A 19,312-nucleotide genomic window follows, 5' to 3' on the forward strand; every position below is an offset into this window, starting at 1 on the left:
CTATTTCTAAAAGGTAAAGGCATATTTTTTTTCTCCTTCTTTATTACTTGCCCGGCTGCTGGTCCTATCTATTAGGGATATGGAATATTGTGGATTCAATTTCAGAAAAGTGCTTCAGAGCATGAAGGAATGAAAATGTAGTCTCTGGTTTTTACAAGCTTTTACAATGGTTGCAGCATGATTCTAAAGACTGAGCTGCTTTAAAGAATTGCAGATAGAAGCTCTGTTCGTATTCTCATTCATCCTAAAAAACCTCCGATACTACCACCTCTTACAATACTAGACAACACAGTATCACCAGTAAAGTCCTTCAAGTTTCTAGGTTCTATCATATCTCAGACTTAAAATGGACACCTAACTTCAAAAACTTCATCAAAAAAGCACAACAAAGAATATTCTTTCTGTGCCAACTCAGAAAGCTCAAACTGCCCAAAAGGCTGCTAATACAAGTCGACAGGAATTATTGAGTCTGTCATCTGCACCTCCATAACTGTCTGGTTTGGCTCTGCAACTAAACAAGACAGACACAGATTTCTATGGACAATTAGAAATGCAGAAAAACCGATTGCTACCAACCTGCCTTCCACTGAGGTTCTGTATACTGCAGGAGTCAAAAAGAGGGCTGTGAAAATATCTACAGACCTCTCACATCCTGGACATAAATTGTTTCAACTTCTACCCTCAAAACGACGCTATAGGGCATTGCACACCAGAACAACTAGACACAAGGACAGTTTTTCTCCGAATGCCATCACTCTGCTTAACAACTAATTCCCACAACACTTTCAAATAATTTACTAAAGACTGTATTACTATTATTCTTCTCTTCCTTACTAGTATCTATCTCTTCCCACTTATTACTATAACCATATTGTTTGTATCTTTCAATTTATATTGTTTTTGTTTCCTAGTACGATTTGATTGCTTATTAGTAACCTTGACTATCACTTAAGTGTTGTATCTTTTTATTCTTGCTGAATGTATTTTATTCTCCTTATGTACACTGAGAGCATATACACCAAATACAAATTCCTTGTGTGTCCAATCACACTTGGCCAGTAAAGAATTCTATTCTATTCTATTCTAAGTATATTTTCGGAATAAAATCAGAAAGACTGAATAGCTTTATTCTTGATTACTTATTGCAAATACCAGGGCTGGCTTACTAATAAGTCTTAAAAGTATTACTAAAAAAACCTAACTTTCACCCACAACTGGATCTAAAATCTTTATTATTTTGAACAAATAACTGTTATAACAAAGACAATGACTAAAAGAATACAAAGCATGATCCAGAATCAGGACATGTCAGAATGTTTATATTCAGTTCTTAGGCTGTTCTTGGTTTCTCAGTCCCATTTGGTGTTTTGTGAGATGAAAACTCTCACACCTCAGTTAAAAACTTGTATTTCTCCAAATCAATATCTATAGTCAGTTCATCCTTATGGATTTCTGCTGGAATCAAAGTTTATATCCAAATTATGATCCATTTCACTCTTGTGCTTGTTTGGTGTTGTTTTCGCTAACTTTGTACAAGCATACACTGGGAATAATCACTGTCAACCAAATAGAAACAATATGTTACTGTCCAAGATTTAGTTTAGAAATGTATTCCAGAATAGCAACAATCTAGCTGAGCTTGATAGTTATTACTATCAAAACTACGTAAATGAAACTAAACTAAAATAAACGGATCTGCAATAAACTTCTTCCACAATTTGGTGTGCCTCTTCTTTAAGGTAAAGGTAAAGGTTCCCCTCGCACATATGTGCTAGTCGTTCCTGACTCTAGGGGGCGGTGCTCATCTCCATTTCAAAGCCGAAGAGCCAACACTGTCCGAAGGCATCTCTGTGGTCATGTGGCCAGCATGACTAAACGCCAAAGGCACACGGAACGCTGTTACCTTCCCACCAAAGATGGTCCCTATTTTTCTACTTGCATTTTTTACGTGCTTTCGAACTGCTAGGTTGACAGAAGCTGGGACAAGTAACGGGAACTCACCCCATTTCACAGCACTAGGGATTCGAACCGCTGAATTGCCGACTTTTCGATCGACAAGCTCAGCATCTTAGTCACTGAGCCACCTTCTTTAGAAACAAGCAATTATTTCAATAGGGTCTAATAACTGGAAAGCAAAATATAAGACCCCAAAATATCCAACTCATATGATGTCACATGAGCCACTGTACAGGCAGTCCCCAGCATTTCACCAAGATTTGTTTGCCAAGTACATGTTGTTCCTTGCCTCCTACACAAATAATTGTCATTGTGTCATGCTCAATTGACCTTAAGGTTTTGTAGTTCATTATTATGCTCAGGGTTTTTTTTTTTGTCCCAGGAACATCCCATTTCTAAGTTCTCAATGGATTTTAATTAAATCCTCAATAGGAGGCTTATCAAATGGACATGTTTTTAAATTTATTGACCTCAATAGAGGCATGTAGCTTTTCACTAGGCAGTATGGTTATAATGAAGTACACAGGAACTCTACAAATAAATTAGATAATAAATGAGCTGATCTCCCTTTCCAGCTTCTATATAACTCATTCAGATTGTAGAAAGTCAACATCATTCCCACTATTGATTCTACATGACACAAAGTGAGACTACAAAACGTTACCTAATCCTTGCTGTTAAGTGTCCTTGACATTAGCAACCACAATTTTAACTGAGTTCAGGTAGGCAAAGGATTGTGGGGGGACCCATTCTACCCATATAAACCACTATCGGGGTGAAATCCAGCAGGTTCGGGAGAACCAGTAGCGGAAATTTTGAGTACTTTGGAGAACCAGAAATACCACCTTTGGCTGGCCCCAGAGTGGGGTGGGAATGGAGATTTTGCAATATCCTTCCACCAGGAGTGGGGATTTTGCAGTATCCTTCTCCTGGAGTGGGGTGGGAATGGAGATTTTATAGTATCCTTCCTCTGCCACACCCACCAAGCCACAACTACCAAGCCATGCCCACCAAGCCCACCACATTTCATTTCATTTCATTTATTAAATTTTTATACCGCCCCTCTCCTGAAGGACTCGGGGCGGTGAACAGCCAGGATTAAAAAACATACAATATAAACATTAAAATACTTTAAAACGTAATTAAATCTGCATTGGCTTCCTCCAATTTAAAATCCCTTACCCATAAAATTAACCAATTAAAAATTTTAAGCCAGCCCGGCTTAAAAAAAGTCTTCAGAGCCCGGCGAAAGGTCTGGAGGTCCGGGATCAGTCGTATCCCTGGGGGTAGCTCATTCCAGAGGACAGGTGCCCCCACAGAGAAGGCTCTTCCCCTGGGGGTCACCAACTGACACTGCCTGACCGACGGCACCCTGAGGAGACCCTCTCTGTGGGAGCGTATTGGCCGGTGGGAGGTTATCGGTGGCAGAAGGTGGTCTCGTAAATAACCGGGCCCTAAGCCATGGAGCGCTTTGAAGATGAGAACCAATACCTTGAAGCACACCCGGAAGACCACCGGAAGCCAATGCAGCTCGTGCAGGAGAGGTGTTACGTGGGAGCGCCATGTCGCCCCCATAAGTACCCGCGCGGCTGCATTCTGCACCAGCAGAAGTCCAGGTGGGAAGTGACGAGCGCATGAGTGACCGTGCATAAGGAATCCCGATCCAGAAAGGGACGCAACTGGCGTATCAGGCGAACCTGATAGAAAGACCCCCTGGCCATGGCCATCATATGCTCTTCTAAAGACAGCCGTGCATCCAGGAGGACACCCAAGTTACGCGCCCTCTCCGTGGGGGCCAATGTCTCGCCCCCAAGAGCCAGCGATGGCACTAGCTGGCTATATCGGGAAGCCGGCAAACACAGCCACTCAGTCTTGGAGGGATTGAGTCGGAGCCTGTTCCTCCCCATCCAGACCCGCACGGCCTCCAGGCACCGGGACATCACTTCAAGGGCATCACTGGGGTGGAGATATACAGCTGGGTGTCGTCAGTGTACAAATGGCACTGCACCCCAAAACCACAGATGATCTCAACCAGCGGCTTCACATAAATGTTGAACAGGAGAGGCGAGAGGACCGACTCTTGCTGCACCCCACAAACCAGGTGCCTTGAGGTCGACCTCTGCCCCCCAGCCAACACGGACTGCGACTGGTCAGAGAGATAGGAGGAGAACCACCGTAAAACAGTGCCTCCTGCTCCCAACCCCTCCAGCCGGCGCAGCATGATACCATGGTCGATGGTAAAAAGCCACTGAGAGGTCTAATAGGACCAGAACAGAGGAGCAACCCCTGTCCCGAGCTCTCCAGAGATCATCAACCAACACGACCAATGCTGTTTCCGTGCTGTACCTGGGCCTGAAGCCAGACTGGAACGGGTCTAGATAGACGGTTTCATCCAGGTACTGCGGGAGCTGTCATGCCACCACACTCTCAACAAACCTGCGCCAAAAAGCGAAGGTTGGAAACTGGACGATAGTTTGCCAAAACAGCTGGGTCCAGAGAGGGCTTCTTGAGGAAGGGCCTCACCACCGCCTCTTTCAAGATGAGAAACAAGAAACCCTCACTCAAGGAAGTGTTTATAATCCTCTGGAGCCAGCCTCGTGTAACCTCCCGGGTAGCCAGCACCAACCAGGAGGGGCACGGGTCCACAGAACCGGTAGTAAAAAAAATTGGATTTCACCAATTTTTTCACTGGTGGATTTCACCAAAAATTGGATTTCACTGTATGTTAATTAACTAGTCTGATAAACTGTGCTAAGCCATAAATCATAATTTACAAAACACAATGGCCAAATTCATTCTCCACCTAACTGTATTGTCTAACATGGTGTTTCCAAACTTGGATTCTAATATCTGAGAAGACGATATTTAATCTAAATAGCTGGAGGAAACCAGCTTGGGGAACACTACGTTCGAATGGTACGACCAGGCCATAGACAAGAAATAGCAGAGGATCTGATCTTTGACCACTGTAATCTGCCACTGTCAAGCGAAAGCCACATCTACAGAAACAAGACCCGATGAATCTTAAAAGGTGGACTGTCTGGCACATGAAACTTCCTGATGTAATAAATGGATTTGTTTTTAAAGGACACCAGGATGATTTGTGACTTTTGCTCCAACAGATTAATATGGCTGCTCGACAAAGAACATGGATGGTAATTGCTGCCTAAAGACTGCTTCTACATATAAAATTAAACCACACTAAGAGGATTTGTATTAAAACAAGCAAGAAGGATGGATTTTCTATCTTTGGATAATACCGAAAATATTACAGTATAATTTATAATGGTTTTGACCATAAAAGTTCTTCTGGTGAAGTTTTAAACTACATGCTGGTCATTTGGGTTTAATAAGAAATATACTTCCTTAAATGTTACCAACCATAATCAAATGAACCTGAACTGTCTGGCAACCAGGGTAGATAAAAATCAATGATTTTTTTAAAAAATCAACAAAATCAGATTTTTTTGATTTAAATCGGATTTTTTTTATTTTTATCGAATTTATTTTAATAAAAAACTTTTGGGGTAAAAATCTATCGTAAGATAATTTTCTATTTAAGATACATAAATAATTTAGTTTTTCAGCATGAAATAGAGCTTAGTTATGTAGCATGAGGCTGTATATTCTGCAACACTGGGACTATCGGTGAGTCAACAGTGGGTTAAAGGAGTAGCAGAGATGACAGTTGCTCTTTAAAAATTATGATTTAAATCGAGTTGATTTAAATCAAGCCTTTTTACTAGTGATTTAAATCATGATTTAAATTGTGATTTAAATCAACTTGATTTAAATCAAATCCACCCTGCTGGCAACTGAGATGAGACAAGGAAAAAAACCAGGGTAAACGGGCATAGACCTCAATAAAACCTTACAGTAGTAAATGGTAACAAAAGTTAACCAAGCCATATTTGTTTTTCAACAATTTAAAATATTTCCATAGTCAGTCTATCAAATTAATGAAGATAAACAAGTTTAAAATTTAAGCTAAGCAGACAGCCCTAAAATGTACTTTTAGCTGCAGAATGGATGAATGATTAGAAACAACTAATAAATTATTTAGTAGAAACAGAATCTGAACTACCCTTACTAAATTAAGATAAATCCTTTAAGCAGATCAATGGCTGGGATTATATAACATGCCAATTATCAAACAATTGTGCTTGTTTTTGTCTTGGAATAACGTGAACAAATAAATCACATTTAAGGGAAGTACCTCACTTTGAAACAATGGGTTGCTTAGCTTATTAATTGCAATTATGACTTAGTGGTATATCGAAATGGTGATAATTTGTATTTTCTTAATGTCTATGGAGATTCTCAGTCAACCAGGTCATGGCTGTCTCAAAGATGCTTTTTCAAAAGGCAACTGGACTATATTTTTTCTTTGAGGAGGAAGAAGACATTTAGCTTCTCATCCAAGAAGCTTCATCAATTCTGGCTGGGTGATGGAGTGATGGAAGGCTTAGTTCTGACAGGAACTAATTTGTATTTTCTGAGTTTTTATATCTGAACCAAACCTTTATATTATTTGAGGAAACAAACCAGGAACTGGCTAATTAAGCAATTACAATTTGCTTATCTGCAAATATAAGCCCTTTGTATCTGCATAGTTCTCTAGTTTCTAGAGAATGCATGCAGCCTCATGCCATGTGTTTCTACTCTGTTCCTGCTTTAAGGATTTATTCTTCCAGTAGCTTTCTCTTATGCAAATATCACAAGTATCAGTTCATATGTGTGTGTGTGTGTACTTTATTGTCAGAAGAAATCCAAGTATAAGGGAAATTTAGGATTCGGGTAAAAAATGCTAACTCCTGGAAACAACGAAAGGTCTCAGATTTATGAAACATTAATTAGATACTAGCAATGCTGAAAGCAACTCCTTTACATGCAACATTTTTGCTAGAGTTTTTATATCTGCATTATTCAGACTTGCTTATAATTTCCATTTTCCTAAGTACACTATAATACTCTCAAAGGAACCATAATTTTTGTTTCCCTTTGTTCCTCTGATCCAACAGCTTGATGTCTTTTGGAATTGGGGCTCTCGTCAATTTCCCAAAACTTATTTCCTAGATTCACCAAAACCTACAGGATATGTATACTCTTTCTGAAATGCTAAATAACCAGTTTAAAAATTTTACTCCCAAATACCTTCCAGAAGGGTATTGATTACGTTAACAAGTTATGCAATAAAAAACACTACAAACATTCCTTTACATTTATTTCTACTGTCTACTTCTAACAAAATAGGATGATTTGGATTAATATTTTTTATTATAAGAAAATATTGCAGGTAGTCCTCGACTTACAACCATTCATTTAGTGACGTTCGAAGTTACAACAGCACTGAAAAAGTGACTTATGACAGCTTTTCACACTTACAACCGTTGCACCATCCCCATGGTCATGTGATCAAAATTCAGACACTTGACAACTGACTCGTATTTTTGATGGCTGTAGTGTCCTAGAGTCATGTGATGGCCTTTTCAACCTTCTGATAAGCAAAGTCAATGGGAAAGCCAGATTCACTTAATAACCATGGTATTAATTTAACAGCTGCAATGATTCACTTAACAACTGTGGCAAGAAAGGTCGTAAAATGAGGAAAAAGTCACTTAACAAATATCTCATTTAGCAACAGAAATTTTGGGCTCAATTGTGGTTGTAAATCGAGGACTATGTATATACAGTAAAACCTCTTATTCTCAATACAAACCATCTGCAGAAACCATTCTGAAGGACAAATTTTTCATTTGTCTGTATCATTTTTCTTTTTTTATGATTTGAGTACCCACAACCAGAGAAACTTAATGTACATGTAAGTGTTTTCCAATTAGGGACAAGTCTGCATATAATGTAAAAAAATGATGAATCTAGTGTTACTAGAAAATGTAGGCTTGGGGTCCCTCTTGTATAATGCATAATAAGCCTGCAGTCACTATCAAATTATCTACTTTTTCGAAGCATCCTGAATCACCAACAATATTCCAATAATCCAGTTTGCATAATGTTAAAAACATTAAACTAAACAACCACCCATGTTTTTTAGTTCAAAGGCATGAATTAAACAAAAAAGCTTGAGAAGCAAACCAACAAATTAAACAGCTCATGTGCTTTTAGAATGCCTGATTCCTCTTTGGGAATGAAATCTTGGTTGTTGGTATTATCAATTCACTTGCCAGTTCTGAAAAATGTTTTTTTTCCCCTGTATCCTCAAGTACAATAACATAATTGTATTGCTGCTGTAAAAGCTGTCAGCCTCAATCACATGTGCACTACTCAATCAAACCAAACTTCATATATATTTTAATGTACACATAGTTTGATGCCTGTGGTTAACATGCTTACCTTTCTTTTTTCTTTATCTGATGACTCAAATTTAAAAGTAGCCCTATTCTGAAGAAATAAGCAAAAGTCATTAAAAAGTTAATATACATTTTTCATACAGGCTTACACAGTTTGTTTTGCTAAAACAAACTTTAATTCAATGTCTGAACCTTTACCAAAATTGAGTTATTTTTCAATTAAACTTGAATAGATTAACTAGCAATTCATTTGCCTTCCATGCCGATGTTTAATCTACTTAAGACTGCTCAGTTAGCGATTTTTCCCCAGCCAATTGACAAACCATCCTCTGAAATGCCAGCCTTAATACTCTGACAGTGCAATCCTAAGGATATGTACTTAGAATGAAACCTCATCAAGCTCAGAGGGGTTTATACAGGATTACTGTATCAGAATTATCACAATAGAGCTATTAGCAAAAGGTCCTTACCAAGACAGTGCCAAGATGGATTTTACAAAGTATGAGTTCATGGACAACAGGTTACCATGACTATTAACCATGGCAACGAAATGGGAGCTAGAAGGGGATATGCCTATTAAAATATTCAGTAGTGAAAGAGTTATTGGATCAACACTCTTCAAATATGTAGCAAGAAGCATCTCACAATTTAATCCCCATCCAAACTGGGACTATGCTATACAAGTAGTAATATGTTCTAACAAATTATAGGATGTGTTTTGACCCAAGTTAGAAAATTCTTTGAGAACATCCATCAAACAACAGAAATTTCAACTAGGGCCTAGCAGATTACTTTAACTAGACACTTCAATTATCTTTGCAATATACTAGTGAGTAGTTATTGATTAGCAGTGTTGCTAGAGTTCTCTCTCTAGTAGCTAGGCAACTACCTGGGGAGGGGATGTCAACAGAAGGTAATCTTGTGTAGAAGAGTACCCAAAGGAGTAGAGGAACTCAATTACTGGTACCCAACTCCTAACACACACAAAAAAAACCCTCCAATCATTAGTCTATATATAGACAAATGAGGAATTTTGTTTTCCATTCTTCACATTATCAAAAAAATAAAATTCTAAAAATGAGGAAAGTTCAAAGAGTGGTAAAAATATGAAAAATTAAATCAGTTACTTGTTTTCATGGAATTTTGATTTTTTTTGCCTTAGAGGTGTGTAAAATGTAAACATAGTTCTAATTGTTATAGATTTAGGACCTTTAATATGATTAACAGTGTCATGCATTTTTGCTACAGACTTTGTTGAGTTCATAGCATAAGCTTGCATTTTCATATGCATACACAGAAGAGGAAGTAATTCATGACCCTAAAGGAAGTGAGAAAGGTTTTTGAGAATCTATGCATTATATTCTGGAAAAATATAAATACTGAAATAGCAGAAATTACAGCCTACAATAGTGATAGTGATCACCATGGCAGTCCGGGATATTGGGAAGAAAATGACAGCCATGATGGGTAAAATTAAATAGCATCGACAATAATAATAACTATAATAATAATAATAATAACAATAATAATAATAAGCTATTAACCAGCCTCAAAGGCTGTGAATCTCACTAAAGATTAAATAATAATAATAATAATAATTCCTAGGTCCTTGGTTAGGACTCGAGCTGCTGAGCTATTAACCAGCCTCAAAGGCTGTGAATCTCACTAAAGATTAACCAATAATAATAATAATAATAATAATAATAATAATAATAATAATAATGCAATTAAGAGAAAATAATGTCATTACTGGGAAAGATACAAGAAATGGGAGTAAGCCTAGAAAGAAAACCATCCTTGTTGTGGATAATAGGCAGAGCTGAATGCTCATATCTGGCAGAACAAAAAAGGCCAGCTTCCAATTACACAAAGGTATTGATGGCGTAGCATGGCATGGCACGGCCGTTGCAATCTTATGCACTTTGCTGGGAGGAGCTGGTTATGCCCAGGATGCCTTCCATACAGCCACACAAGAGAATCAACTTCACCCAGCCTTGTGCCCTCCAAAAGGCTTTGACGGGTGGAGATACCGGTAGATGATGGACAGATGGTGGATCAACGCAGCTGGAGGGCACCAGGTTGGGGAAGGTTGAGGCATCTCGTTCATTACAGTGTGTGTGTGCGTGTGTGTGTGTAAGAACCGGCTTCTTTCGAGAGCAGCAAGGGAGGGTCCGTCAAGGCTGCCCGGACCCCAATGAAAGGCTGAAAGGCTCAAGAAGGATGCCCAGCTGGCAGCAGAGGCGGGGACATCCTAGCATCGGAGGCTTCTCCATCCTAGCACCGTGCAAGGCTGCGCGGACTGCAACTCCCATTCTCCCCAGGCTTCATACCAAATGGGAATTATGGGCGTTGTCTCTCCAGCACCTGGAAGGCGGATGATGGGAAAGGTGCCCCGAAGGCTGACAAAGCGGGGGGGGGGGGGGAGGTGGCGGTGCAGCTAACGGAGAACGAGAAGGACCAGCGGGATCTTGTCAGTACCTGCTCGTTGAAGCGGCTCAGGACCTGCTCGGCCCCGTCTCTCCCTCCGACCGCTGCCAGCGCCGCTTCCACCGCCATTCTCGACTAGGGCGCGGCCAGGCGGCCAGCTCGTTCTCGCGGCCAGGCAGCAGCAGCAGCAACCACCGCCTCTTTTTTTTTTTTTTAACTCTTCTACCTTTGACCTCGAATGACGCCACGGTAAGCCCCGGCAACCGTCCCCGCCTCCTGGAGGCAAAAGCGGGCCCCGATTGGCTAAACGGAAAAACCGAAGAGGCGGGTGTCTCACCTTTTATTGGTCGAATGGTTATTTACATGGGGGTGGGGGGGAATGTTGCGGAAGAAATGGGCGTGGTAGTTCTTAGAGGGTACTACATTTTCCGGCAGCCTTTGGGGTTCCCCCTTGGAGACGCTTTAAAGAAAGGATTGTGGGCCTTTGTTGTTGTTGTTGTTGTTGTTGTTGTTGTTGTTGTTCGTTTGGCGGAGCGTTGTGCAATAAAGGAAAAGATGGAGGTGGGGAAGTTAAAATGCCAAGGCTTTCATTTCTGTAATCAATTCAATTCAAATCTTTATTGTCAGTGCACAACATATGTACAATGAGATTGGTTGAGCTCCCTCAGTGCAACCCCTCCAACATAATACGACTCACAGTGAAGACAGAAAATCTCTAACCCAATAAATCATATTAATAACCACTCAGTCCTATTGCACCAGTGTGAACATGTTACACTTTGTGCCTTCCCTGCAAGTCCATCGTACTACATAGTTATGATGTTATTTCTTGATTGATTGATTGATTGATTGATTGGTTCGATTTATATGCTGCCCTTTTTCAGAGACGCAGGGCGGCTTACAATGCGTTAAGCAATAGCCTTCATACTTTTGTATATACCTGCTTAGTAGGGCTTTTGCCCCCCCCCCAAAAGCGGTGTTCTTTTTTTTATATATATATACAAAGTCAGCTTATTGCCCCCACAATCCAGGTCCTCATTTTACCTACCTCGGAAGGATGGAAGACTGAGTCAACCTTGAGCCTGGTGAGATTTGAACTCGCAGTAATTGCAGGCAGTAGCTAAGTGCTACTTTAACAGCACTTAGTCCGCTGCGCCACCAAGGCTCATTAATTTCGCATTCAGGAGTCTTGACAGCCCACGGATAAAAACTCTTCTTCAGCCCATTTGTGCGGCTGGCTATGCCTCTATATCTCCTTCCGGATGGTAGGAGGATAAAGAAGTGGTGACCAGGGTGTGAGTCGTCCCTGAGACCAAAATCAATGTGAGATGCTCTGTGTGTGTATGCGAGGGAAAAGCACAACTCCTTGGGAATAAGTCATAATACATGGGTCATCATGTCATCGCGTTCCTCGTCCAACAATCTGAAACTGAAATGGGCTTCCAATTTCTCTTGCTCCTTGCTTTATTTAGCACGGTTTCCCACCCCCACCCACTCTGTAGCTTATATACCTCTTGCCCATGCTAACAGGACCTCTCGGACATTAGCCACACTAAACACACCTCAGTGCAAGTGGAAATTATGAGATGAGAACAGAATTTTACTTTTAGCTCTAGTTCCTGGGTGGAAAACTCTTAAATGTATAGCTGGAAATAGACCTACTACTGATGAATATGTGGAGCTACTTACATTCATACATAGGAATCAGTTTGGTGTACTGTAATGGTTAAGGTACCAGGCTAGAGACTTGAGTTCTAGTCCTATTTTAGGCCTGAAGCTAGGTGACCTTGGGACAGTCATTGTTGCTTAACCCTAGGAAGAAAGCAAAGCCAAACAACTTCCCAAAAAAACCTTGGCAAGAAAACTGCAGGGACTTGTCCAGGTAGTCGCTAAGAGTCAAAAGCAGACTGGAAGGCACCTCCCTAAAAAGTATGCATGCAGAAAATATGTGTATGTGTGTGTATACTTTTTTAATTTTCTTTTTTTCTCTTGGCTATTCTTAATACAATAATTAAAAGTATTTTCTACGTTCTATTTCCATTTAATCTCAATCTGGAATTGAAAATTTCTTGGATCAGGCTAAGTGGATTCTAATCCACAAAAAACTACCGTATTCCGATAATGAAGAAGTCCATGATACAATTTTTGTTGTAACATATTCACACACAGCCAACACTTTGGACAAATATTATTTTTTGTTTTTATAGATAACATTTTTCAAGGGGCACCTGGATCACAATTTCGTTGACACTTTCAAACTATTTGGTTTATAGCATTGTACGTTAGCTCAAGGGATTAATAGTTACTTAATATTAATTTAAATAATGCCTCTATGAGAAGCCAATCTTCCCAGTCACAGAAGAGCGGTGATAAATGTTCTTGATTTCACTTATGTTTTTTAAATTAAAAAACTTATTAGTATAGCTTTGCACCGTTTATCTAACCCTAGATCTAGAGCACATCTACTGGAAGGATAAATTTAACTATTACAAATTGCACTGATTTTCTAGCAAGTATACCTTGATGTATGTAACTTGCTCCAAAATAAATTATCTTGTGAGAATCTCCAGTTCAATAAACACCAGAAATGCGAAGTCATTGCAGTGCTCATTCATTCACTTTAGAAAAAACTCCAACATGTGTGTCCTTCACTATCTTCTCTTTCTCTATTTGTCCCGACAAATAGTTTCTAAAATCCATATAATCTGTTTGAAAGCTGCACAAGATTTATGAGCTGTCAACTGATCCTTCTTCATTTGTGGAAAGGAGCCAAAAGTGGGAAATTGCCTTCTACTTTGTAGTGCTGTAAGAAATGTCCATCTGGGTTCCGTTTTCAAGCATGTCCAACCAAACATGGTGCAAGTTTTCTGATACTAGCTAGATTAAGGTGACCAGACGTCCCGCTTTTGGCGGGACAGTCCCGCTTTTGAGCAATTTGTCCCGCGTCCCGCGGCGTTTCAAAAAAGTCCCGATTTTTCTTGAGCCCCAGCTGATGGCTGGAAGAAAAAAAAACTGTTTAAACTCTTGCCCGGGGCTTCAAAGGGCCGCCCTACAGGCAATCAGTGTAAAGCAGTTTTTTTTTCCCCTAGCTAAGCTTCAGAAACGAAACCGAAACCAGGGTCTTTGGTGCAGCGTGACAAAATGAGGCAGAGAGAGATTTATTTTTATTTTTATTTTTCCTCCCCAAAAAAGGTAGGTGAAAAACTGCAAACAATGGGAAATTTAGGAGGAGAGTTCAAGATTTTAAAACACAAAGGAAAAAAAGCTGTATTTAACTAGGGAATTGTAATAATTGAGATACTATTAATTGTATATTGTGTTGAAAGCAGAAATGGTTAAGTTGTGTTTCGGAGGAATATATGGGAGAAATTATTTGGTTTATTATTATTGGTAAATATAATTAATTGATTTGTAAGAAATTGGATTGCATGGAAATAATTGGAATATTCATGTTCATATTGATTAATATACAAAAAAGATAGTTTTATAACTAATTGATTTATATTAAAATGTTGAATTTGTATTAAACAACTGTATTACATAATTACATAATTAAACAATGTGAGGATGGATATAAAAATAGATGACAATGGGAAGGGGTATAATATAGAATAGAAGGGAAAAATTGAATTTGATTAAGATTAGAGATGAGGATGAAGGGTAATATTGGTTTTTTTAAAAAATAGATGAGGAATAAATATGGCAAAAAGGAAATATAGAAATTATAAATTTAATTGAAATGACTAAACGCTGTTTAAATTTGTGAACCAGCCAAATATTCTGTTCAAAGAAAATACATTGTATGTTTGTATGTGTGTTTCTAATTATTGCTATTTATTCATATTTGTTCTCTTTTATTCTTTAAAGTTTAACAATTCATTCTTTATCTTAATATCTTTATATTTGCTTGGGGTTGGCTTTCTTCCCTTTCATCTTTTTTATTGTACAGCGATCTTTCTCCTCAAACCTACCACCTCTCTCTTTTCTTTCCTTCTTACTTTCTCTTCCCCCACCCTCTTTTTCTCCTCCCTACTTCCTCTTTCTTTCTCCTTCTCCTCCTCTCTTCCTCCCTCTCTTACCCTCACTCCTACTCTAATTTCCATTCCTTCATCCCTCTCTATTGCTGTAATCCTTTAATGCATATGGACTACTCAGAGGGCTGAAAAAGTTATTTTTGACTGGTCCTCACACTTTTGACCAGTCCTCGAACTTACGACTGTCCTCACATTTTACATTTTTGCCCTATCTTGTCATCATGGTGAAGAGAAGCAGTTGTGAAATGAGTGACATGGTTGTTAAGAATGCTGCACGGGCATAAATGTGAGGATGGTCATAAGTGTGAGGACCAGTCAAAAGTGCGAGGACCTGCCAGAAATGACTTTTTTCAGCCCTCTGGTTAGTCCTTTTGTGCATATGGACTACTCAGAGGGCTGAAAAAGTTATTTTTGACTGGTCCTCACACTTTTGACCAGTCCTCGAACTTACAACTGTCCTCACATTTTACATTTTTGCCCTATCTTGTCACCTTGTTGAAGAGAAGCAGTTGTGAAATGAGTGACATGGTTGTTAAGAATGCTGCACGGGCATAAATGTGAGGATGGTCATAAGTGTGAGGACCAGTCAAAAGTGCGAGGACCTGTCAGAAATGACTTTTTTCAGCCCTCTGGTTAGTCCTTTTGTGCATATGGACTACTCAGAGGGCTGAAAAAGTTATTTTTGACTGGTCCTCACACTTTTGACCAGTCCTCGAACTTACGACTGTCCTCACATTTTACATTTTTGCCCTATCTTGTCACCTTGTTGAAGAGAAGCAGTTGTGAAATGAGTGACATGGTTGTTAAGAATGCTGCACGGGCATAAATGTGAGGATGATCATAAGTGTGAGGACCAGTCAAAAGTGTGAGGACCTGTCAGAAATGACTTTTCAGCCCTCTGAGTAGTCCCTATACACATAGCCATGGCCACCCGGTCACATGACCAGGTAGCCACGCCCACCCAGTCACATGGCCTCCAAGCCACGCCCACACAATAAGCCACGCCCACAATGGTGTCCTTCTTACCAATGATAAAATCTGTTCACCTTATCCTATAGACATAGCCATGGCCACCCGGTCACATGACCAGCTAGCCACGCCCACCCAGTCACATGATCAGCTAGCCACGCCCACAAAATAAGCCACGCCCACAATGTCCCTCTTTACCAATGTTAAAATCTGGTCACCTTAAGCTAGATTTAATTCCTGCAAGTATTTGGCAGTCGGCTTCAAAAGATCTTTAGGGTCAGTCACATCAGCGCTGATGAGCAGAAGTAGATCAGAATCCATTTTGTTAAAGGCTACTGACCTTCAGAGTAAGTGGAAATCTGAACAAAAAAGGTGGATTTATTTGATCAATCTAATTTCCATTGCTATTCCCCTTCTAGGTTTCTAGCCCTCCAAGAAAACATAAGACTTGGTCCATTTAGTGTTGCAAACACATGCATAAATTTACAACATGACTAGGAGGACAAAGGCCCATTTCCATTCTTGTTCTATGGCAATTGTTACTTAAGGTATGTTGCCTGTGATACCAGAAATAATAAACAGCCATAAATCCCAGATAGCCTGATCTGTCCAGTTCCCTTTTAAATTGGTTAATTTAATTTAATTTAATTTATCATGAGATGGCAGCAAATTCCACACTGTATTAATTTTGCAAATGTAATGCAAATCACTGCCAACTTCTGTGTAAATTTTCATACATACAAGCAATTGCTATACCATAAGGAAAACCAATGATAATTTCACAGTATTTATTAGATAGGTGTTAACAGGAAATTAAAAGGAACCTTTGCAATGGTGTTCACATTTCATAGGAGTAAAATCAGAGCAAAAGCATGTTTTGAATGCAGAGGAACCAGATTCAGTGCTAAGCACCTGTAGTTGAAGATTCTAGAGATACTACAGAGACCTTATACTAAAGAACCTTTGTATTAAAAAATATGTGTGTGTATGTTCACTATCACAAATAGATTCAATAGTTGCATTTACTAATCATTATTTAATCATGATTAATTGAATTGATCTAATTGGTTGACTGTTGTTCCCTGAACTGTGAACAACCAATCACATTTCAGCTTAGAATAATGTGTAAACATTGTCAATGAACACATCCTCTAAGGGTGGAAATGATCACAGGACAATAAGACTTGGCGTAAAATCTAAATAAACTAAAGAAATTCACAAAAGGGAACTATTGTTTCTTTTTTCTCCCCTTGTCTAGACTAGGATACATACTCAACAACTGGAGATGAATGGAGGAAGATAATTATGGTAAATCAAATTTGTATTGCCATGGGAAACATATTTCAAGAAACAATTTGCCAGTGTACTAATCTACTTCCAAAAGTTCAGACTTTATATTATCACTTTTATTTAAGAAATTTATTTATGAAAATGCATATAGCCATCCAATTCACACAGAGATAAATGCTACATCTCCAAATTATGAGGCATGCCTTCCCCATGCCACAGCCACAGAGCAGCTACAGATTTATTGAGGACTACCTACTACAACTTTTTGAAACAATCTCAGTCATGAGAATTTACAAGCATTCTGAGTAATCTCATTTGTGCATCATTTTGATATTTGGATAATAGTTTGGTTACCATCTGATGAAGATAATTACTGACAATTCTCTCCAGATCCAATGATGAAGGATTAATCAGGAACATCTATTATGTATAAACCTAACATTTTGAAGTTGTGGGTGTTGCAGTTTACTTTGGGTATTTATATGATTTAGAGCCAGTTTGGTATTATGGTTAAGGCACCAGGCTAGAAAGTGGGAGATTGTGAGTTCTAGTCCTGCCTTAGGCACAAAACTATCTGGATGACCTTGGCCACACACTCTGTCTCAATCTTAGGAAAAAGGCAGTGACAAATCACTTCTGAATATCTTGCAAAAAATAAAAATAAAAATGCAGGGACTTGACTAGAGAATCATCATGTCAACAACTACAACAACAATTACAAAAAAAAAACCCAGTTAATAAACAACCTAAGGAAAATTATTGAAGTAGGCTTCTGAATTGGGAGCTAGGGACATAACTGCTCTTTCAGCATCCATTTTTTTCCTCACAATGAATCAGCACAATGGACTACCTAACCAGTTCAGGAGGTATCTGTAGCCATTAAAAAGTGACAACTGTAATAGAATAAACCTACCTACAAAAGGGAGAATCAAGACCCATCTTTGGGGATCCCATCTTGAGTGGAAAATGGCGATAAATCAGTTCTGGTCAGACCATGTACAAACCCATGCATGTTGCATGTTCATTGTGGAAATTAGGACCTGAAGAGATGGTATTAAAGCCCATGTTGACTGAGAATCTAGACAGAACCTGATCTATGACTTGGGAAAGGCCTAGACAGGATTTCTGTATATTTATATGACCCAGTGGCTGAGAATTCAGAAACTAGGGTAGTTCCAGTATACTGGCTGATAAAATGAAGACAATAATTAACAAGGGGACTTAAAATAGAAACAGGAACTATAAAATCAGTCCACGATTTGGACTGGCGGCCATATATCTAAATACAAACGAGATACAAGAAAGATGCAGAAATATATGGATTCTATAAAGAACCTCTAGAACTAGTTCAGCTATTTCTAGGGACAGATGATAAACTAATAAAGAAAATATATAACTACTTATTGAATTTTAAAATGGAAGAAGAACATGTAAAAGAAACTATGATAGTATGAGCCAAAAACTTTGGATATACTATAGAATTAGACAATTGGCAAAAACTTTGGGAAAGAAACTACAAACTAATGATGTCAACAACATATAAAGAAAACCTTTACACAATGTTCTACAGATGGTATTTGCCACCAGCAAGAATGGTAAAGATATTCCAAAACATATTGCCAGTGTGTTGGAAATTTAAACAGATACCGGGCTCCTATTACCATATGTGATGGACTTGTCCAATGGTGAAAAAATATTGGTTAAAGATAAAAAGGTGGTTAAAAGAAATGACAACGCAACGAATAGATTTAAAACCAGAATTGTTCTTGCTAGGTATATTTCTGGGAAAATATAATAAAAGAATTACATATTTAATATTAAACGTGATGACGGCAGCGAGAATTATGTATGCCCAAAATTGGAAAAATGAAAATATAACTATAGATGAAAATGTAATAAAGAAAATATTAGACTGCCGAAATGGACAGGTTAACGATGAAAATGAAGGATAGAGGAAACAGAGTATTATTTAACTTGGGACCTATTTTATAAATGGTTAGAAAATAAAATCAGAAGTTAGTAATTTATAATTAAGGACAATCAAAATCAAAATAAATATATATATATAAGCAATAAATGCCATAAGCAATATTAACACTGGACTACACTTGATTATAGATTAAATTGTATAGGGTGATTAGAAGGCAAGATTACATTTTATGTATTATGAGAAAAATGGTTATAATTATGGTGTGTATAAAACTATGTATTTAAAAGAGATTTGATACAGACAGTACACTGCTGTTGCAGAAATGGAAATGTTATGTATAATAAAGGAAAATGCATAATAAAAACATTTTTTTAAAAAAATGAAGACAATAATTGAAA

At 38.5% G+C, this 19,312-nt stretch overlaps 1 protein-coding gene across 1 annotated transcript in view; it reads right to left on the bottom strand.

The window, feature by feature from the left end:
- RIC8B (RIC8 guanine nucleotide exchange factor B) overlaps positions 1-10,897 on the bottom strand; it is a 40,964-nt gene extending 30,067 nt beyond the window's left edge. The window contains exons 1-2 of the mRNA XM_070946632.1: positions 10,743-10,897; positions 8,308-8,355 (exon numbers count right to left, since the gene is read on the bottom strand). Coding sequence (XP_070802733.1) covers positions 8,308-8,355; positions 10,743-10,820 — 126 coding nt within the window. The 5' untranslated portion in view covers positions 10,821-10,897. The remainder of the gene's footprint in view (positions 1-8,307; positions 8,356-10,742) is intronic.
- Positions 10,898-19,312: the final 8,415 nt, after the last annotated feature.

This window comes from Pituophis catenifer, unplaced genomic scaffold (genome assembly GCF_029215685.1).
Source record: "Pituophis catenifer annectens isolate HBS135680 unplaced genomic scaffold, rPitCat1.0.hap2 SCAF_7, whole genome shotgun sequence".
NCBI lineage: Eukaryota > Metazoa > Chordata > Lepidosauria > Squamata > Colubridae > Pituophis > Pituophis catenifer.